Raw genomic sequence first — 6,223 nt, forward strand, 5'->3', positions numbered from 1 at the left:
GAGGGGGACGGGGACCCAGAGCGAGGGGGACGGGGACCCAGAGGGAGGGGGACGGGGACCCAGAGCGAGGGGGACGGGGACCCAGAGCGAGGGGGACGGGGACCCAGAGCGAGGGGGACGGGGACCCAGAGCGAGGGGGACGGGGACCCAGAGCGAGGGGGACGGGGACCCAGAGCGAGGGGGACGGGGACCCAGAGCGAGGGGGACGGGGACCCAGAGCGAGGGGGACGGGGACCCAGAGCGAGGGGGACGGGGACCCAGAGCGAGGGGGACGGGGACCCAGAGCGAGGGGGACGGGGACCCAGAGCGAGGGGGACGGGGACCCAGAGGGAGGGGGACGGGGACCCAGAGCGAGGGGGACGGGGACCCAGAGCGAGGGGGACGGGCTGGAAGTGCTCAGAGCGCCCCTGCCACATACTTCATCACGCAGTGGGCAGCAGTGAGAACCCACCACTCGTTGACCAGCACGCCTCCACAGTGGAGCTGATTGCCGTCGAGCAGGGCCACCTGCCAGGGCCGGGAGAGTCTAGGACATGGGTATCCATCAATAATCCTCCCGCCGCCGTTATCGTGGGCTGGACAGAGACATGGAGAAAAACATGGGTAGTAAGCCTCAGAGGAAGGCTGAGTCAGCAGCGGAGGGGTTTGGAGACAGAGATGGAGACAGACAGAGAGACAGGGAGGAATGCAGAGGCAGAAATGGAGAACAGTGCAGAGAAAGCAGGAGATGGAGATGGAGAGAGACAGAGGCAGCCCACTCAGAAACCCAGCAGGAGCACCTTGTCTGTCTGGGGGTGACGACAGGAGCTGATAGGAGAGACCCTGAGTGCAGAAGACAGGGCCTGGGGGACACAGAGACCCCAGGAGTCAGAAGGAAGCAGGAAGAAAGGAGGCAGGAGGCAGAAGAGTCTTGTCTGCTGAGGGAGGAGGCTGCTGGAGCGGAGGGAGGTCCTGACCCAGGGACCCCCTGGGGAGAGGGGTCACTGGGGATGATGGGAGCTCCAAGGGTTAGGGCAGCCTTCCCAGCCCTCCCTCACCGTCCTGTGCAGCAGATCCCAGGGCTACGGACAGCAGTAGGATCAGCAGGGCTGGAAGAAGGAATCCTGCCATGGTGGCTTCTCTGAGTCCCTCAGGGGCTGCCAGGCAGACGAAGGGTCTCTTCTGCTGGGGCTGAGAAGGACAGAGCTCAGGAAGCAGGCGTTCTGGCCCCCAGCCCCCTCCTCCTTCAGACCCAGGAGTCCTTCCCCTTGGGACCCAGGAATCTGGGCTCCCATCTCTCCCCATCCATAAGTCTGTATCCCTAGTTCCCTTTCCCCCAAGAGACCCAAAATTCCAGACCTCCAGCCCCTCATCTGTCAGAGCCAGGCGTCCAGGCTGCCTACGGACCCTTCCCCCCAGGAACAGGAGTCAGCTGGCCAGCCAGCCTCATCCCCCCCGCCAAATGAGGCCCCTTCTCACCTCCGGAGGGTCTGATCTGCCGTGGGGCCGCAGACTCGGTTGGGAGTCGTGTCTCCAGACCTGCGCAGGGCTGGAGTCTTATACCACGTCCGGCCGCCGCCCTCGCTCCCGCCCTCAGCGCCCGGGAGTGCAGGTGGGAAAGGCTCTGAGACACCCTCTTCCTGCCCTTCTGGTTATCTCGAACCCCCGAGTCAGCTAAGTCACTTGGCAGCGCTCTACTTTTTCCACCCTCCCGCCCCCGCGCATTCTGGGCCCACCGTCCCCGGTGGCCGCTGCGGGGGCCGGAGCCACAGGTCCTCTGGCTTCGAGAGCGGGAGGAGGATTCCTGAGCGGCTGAGCTCAGGAAATGCGCTTTGACTTGGCTCCTCCTTTGGGGCCATTTCCTTGCCCCAGTCCCCTCTCAGGGATGACCCAGAGCCCATACCGTAATTCTGACCAGCTTGTGATCACCTGTTCAGGCTGGAACCCAGTCATGTCTTTTGAATCTAATATAGGGTATGAACGAAAAAGAAAACGCTTTCCCTAACTCCACCCTGATAAATGCTTACTGTTACCAATATAGTCTGTGTTCTCGTGTTATACAGAGATTTCTATACATGTTATGTATTTATAACAAAGAGTCTGTGCTAAACATTATCTAATATAACCTTTTTCTTTATAACTTACCTTGAACAATTTCTCCTCCTAGTATATTTATCTATTTAAAAAATTTTGGGAAATATTTATTTATTTGGTTGTGCTGGGTCTTAGTTGCGGCAGGCAGGCTCCTTAGTTGTGGCATGTGAACTCTTAGTTGCGGCATGCGTGTGGGATCTAGTTCCCTGACCAGGGATCAAACCCAGGCCCCCTGCTTTGGAAGCTCAGAGTCGCCACCAGGGAAGTGCCTCCTCTTAACGTGTTTAAATGGGTTCTCCTTCCTTCTTAATGGTTGCATAACATTCCATCCTAGAGTTGTACCCTGACTTATGTAATCTGTTTCAAATTGGAGTATTTGGGGATAGTTTTAATTATAATAATGTTGGGTTGAACTTCCTTGTACATTCATCTTCGCTAATTGTGCTCATTCAAGAAATATTTACTGAGCATCTATTCTGTGCCAGCAATTATGCTGGTTCCTGGGGACACTGGTCAACAAAGCAAACAAAAATTTCTTCATACAGCCTCTTGTTCTAGCAGGTGGAGACTGAATACAAAAATAAATCTATAAAATATATAGTTTGATATATATATATATATATATATATATATATATAGTTTGTTAGATGTTGGTAAGTACTACAGAGAAAAATAAAAGCAGGGAAGAGGGTATTTAAATCAATGCCACCATTCAGCCATTTAACAATCATTTAATAAATATATTTTATAATTCCTATGTGCCTGCAACTTACTATTATGCATCAGAAGGTCAAAAAACATCTTTGCTACACCACCAGACTGTATGAGAAGGTAACAGACCCGTATTTATTTCAGAGTCACCTTGCAACTAATAATGAACAGAAAGTAGAACTCTATTCTCAGTATATTTTCAAGGTAAACCAAGCAGTCACCCATGATTATTTTTCACATCTAATATTTTAGGCAGTATCGACTTGCTCTGTTGCAGTTTGCGCTTTTTCAAAGCAAAAGCTCTGCATTAAAAATACAAGACTGAGAGAAATGTGCATTGAAAAGGAAAAAAGCAGAAATGTCATGTGGAGAACCTGGGAACAAGAAAGAATATCACGGGGGACTGTCTGAGTCGTAGTGTACCTTCAAAAGCTGAGTGATAGGTTTAGAGTTGCTCCTGGCTTCTTAATTATCTGGGCACTGTTCTAAACCAAGGATAATTTACTGTATTCTACAAATAAAAATTTTTTAAAAGAGCAGGGAAGAGGGATAGGGAGTTATTGGTTTCCTCCACTCTCAGGGACCCCTGGGGTTATAATATTAGGAAGATTCCACCTGAAGATGACATTTGAACAAAATCTTAAAGGAGATGGTGGATTGATCCGTGTAGCTACTTGGAGGTAGTGAGTCCTAGGCAGAGCAAATGGGCAGGTAAGTTAGGCAAGGGGCATGCTTAGAATGTTCTAGCAGGGGAGCCCTTTTGACTGGAGCTAAATGATCAGGGGGACAAGGGCAGGTAATGAGGTCAGAGAGATAATAGGACTAGGATGACATAGGACCTTAAAGATCAGTGTAGGACTTTGGTGTTTACCTTGAGTGAGACGGGAACCACTCTACTTGAAGGCAAGTTCCTAAAAGCGGAATTGACCCCAACTTCTAAATCAGACCCCAAAAATGTGATTTGTTCCTCAGCCCTGAGCCCAAATCTTACCTCAATCCTGACCCCTACCCCAACTCTTTTTTTGTCCCGTAATTTGGCCCATAATAGACATTGTTGTTGCCTATTCAAACATTCATTCCTTCTGTCTTTCTATCAGAACCCCAATTTTGTTTGGATAATCTTTTATCCTCATCATGATTGTAAACTTTACTGCACCAAGCAGAAAAGCCATTTCTGCCTGTCAGGGATTGGTTTAGAAATGAACATGTGATGCAGTTCTGTCCAATGAGGAAGGAGGGTCATCATGATTGTAAACTTTACTGCACCAAGCAGAAAAGCCATTTCTGCCTGTCAGGGATTGGTTTAGAAAGGAACGTGTGATGCACTTCTGTCCAATGAGGAAGGAGGGTCATCATGATTGTAAACTTTACTGCACCAAGCAGAAAAGCCATTTCTGCCTGTCAGGGATTGGTTTAGAAATGAACGTGTGATGCAGTTCTGTCCAATGAGGAAGGAGGGGAAGACCGCTGGGGCACTTCTCGGAAAGGCTTTCTTATTTCCAGAAAGAGACACCGGAAGAATTCTCTTTTCTTCTTCAAGATGGTGCCCCTTCTGGATGTAAAATCTGGAATGGTGGAAGCCTTCCTGGGACTGGGGAGAGAAGTGGCTGGTGGACCAAGCCAAAACACCGCAGATGGTCAAGCAGAGAGATGGAGTGACATAACAAGATTTGTGTTTTCTGGCTGCTATATGAAGGGGATTTTAAGGGGATGTAGAGACATGAGGAAACTATTGTTATTGTTCAGATGAGAGATGATGACTTGGATAAAGCCATTGGGGAGGTGGAGATGGTAATAAGTGGATGGATTCAAGATGCATTTAGGATAATCAACAGGGCTTGGTGATGGATTGAATGGAAGTAGTGGTGAGGGAGACAGATGTTAAGGCTTCACGGTCTCTTGCTTAATGGATAGTGGTACCATTCATTGAGAAGACACGGCTGGATATGATCAAGTGCCTATGAGAGAGTGAAAAAGACCTCGCTCTTTTTTAACAGAATGCTGAGGAGGCAGGGGGCTGAAGAGAGAATCCAGGGACTTCATGCATAATTCTAACTCCAATCCTTACTTTGACACAATTCTCAACGCCCATCTTTTTTTTAATAATACAGTTATTTTATTAGAAGCCTGAATATCACCTGACACATATTCCAAAACTAAACAATGTTGTATGGGAAACAGAATAAATAAGCATATTGAAAGATGCTAGTCTGTCTTCTCATCCACCCCTAACGTTGATAAAGGATACAGTCAAATTATAGAAATTTAAAAAGGTAACACATAGGTTTCACTTTGAATTCTGACCAAGCCTGGTATCTGATGGTAGAAGACACATATACTAAAGGCTCCACACCAATATTGATGCAAGCCTGAGTTTTAACCCCAAACCTTAACTCGTACCCTAACCCTCAATTCTGCTATATCCTTGACCAATTCTAAACTTTTACCTCAACTTGGAATCTAGTTCCTGACCACGTTCCTGCCTCCCAATATCAACTCAGGCTAGATTTCACCCCTCAATCAACCTTAACCCTGACTCTTGACTCAAACCCTGGATGCCTAACCATAACCCAAACTCAACTTGGACCCAAACACTGAATGTCGCCATAGCCTGTCCCAAACCTGACCACGTGCACAACTCAGACTAGAGTCTTCACCCCTGTCGTATTCCAGGAAGACCACGTTGACAGCCTCCCCATGAACCCATCCCCAGCTCACACCAGTGCCCAAACTCTGACTCCAGTCCAGGCCCTACTCTCATCTACAGCCCAATTTCTACATGAAATCCCATCCCATTTCCATGCCAAACTCTTTCCCTCACCCCATCTTCATTCTTCCAACTCCATACCCCACCTGACTCCATACTTCCTTTCACACACACTCTAAAATAAAGTTCACCACTTAACACCATACAGTCGATCCCACACTGACTAAATTCAAGTGAAGTCCCCGAAACTTCTGAGACACTTACTCTCATCAAATCCCAAATCAGACCCCAGAAGTCGGACCCCCGACCCCACTAATTCCACACCGGGACCCTGGCCATGAGGTGTGTCAACCCTCTTGACTTGGGCTCCCAAATCAAGTAGGGGCAGATGCTAGGCCACTCGACCTCACAGCACCGTGAGCAAGCAATCTGTGTCTTTCCCTCCTGGCTTCCCAAAGAGAGGAATTTTGGCAAGACTTCCAATCTGTTACCTGTTGTCCAAATCTTCATTCCTGGATTCTCTCTTCAGCCCCCGGCCTCATCAGCGTACTGTTAAAACGAGGTAAGCAGCCATGCTACTCTGGAGCCCAACTGGCAATTGACTCCTAAATCACCAGAATGTCTCTTCTGCTGTGCTTGGCATATATATCTGTCTTTTTTTTTTTTTTTTTAATTTATTTATTTTTGGCTGTGTTGGGTCTTCGTTTCTGTGCGAGGGCTTTCTCTAGTTGC

The 6,223-nt window shown here is 48.8% G+C and overlaps 1 protein-coding gene across 2 annotated transcripts in view; it reads right to left on the bottom strand.

The window, feature by feature from the left end:
- The window catches only part of KLK7 (kallikrein related peptidase 7), a 6,171-nt gene extending 4,637 nt beyond the window's left edge, over window positions 1-1,534 (bottom strand). Inside the window, exons 1-3 of one of the 2 annotated variants that reach the window (XM_007104284.3) lie at window positions 1,459-1,534; window positions 1,038-1,170; window positions 452-575 (exon numbers count right to left, since the gene is read on the bottom strand). In XM_007104284.3, the coding sequence (XP_007104346.1) occupies window positions 452-575; window positions 1,038-1,110 (197 nt within the window). In that variant the 5' untranslated portion in view covers window positions 1,111-1,170; window positions 1,459-1,534. Of the gene's footprint in view, window positions 1-418; window positions 576-1,037; window positions 1,171-1,458 lie in introns of both variants that reach the window. The other variant, XM_007104283.3, reaches the window with a different exon arrangement.
- Between the last annotated feature and the right edge of the window lie 4,689 nt (window positions 1,535-6,223).

This window comes from Physeter macrocephalus, chromosome 17 (genome assembly GCF_002837175.3).
Source record: "Physeter macrocephalus isolate SW-GA chromosome 17, ASM283717v5, whole genome shotgun sequence".
Classification (NCBI taxonomy): domain Eukaryota; kingdom Metazoa; phylum Chordata; class Mammalia; order Artiodactyla; family Physeteridae; genus Physeter; species Physeter macrocephalus.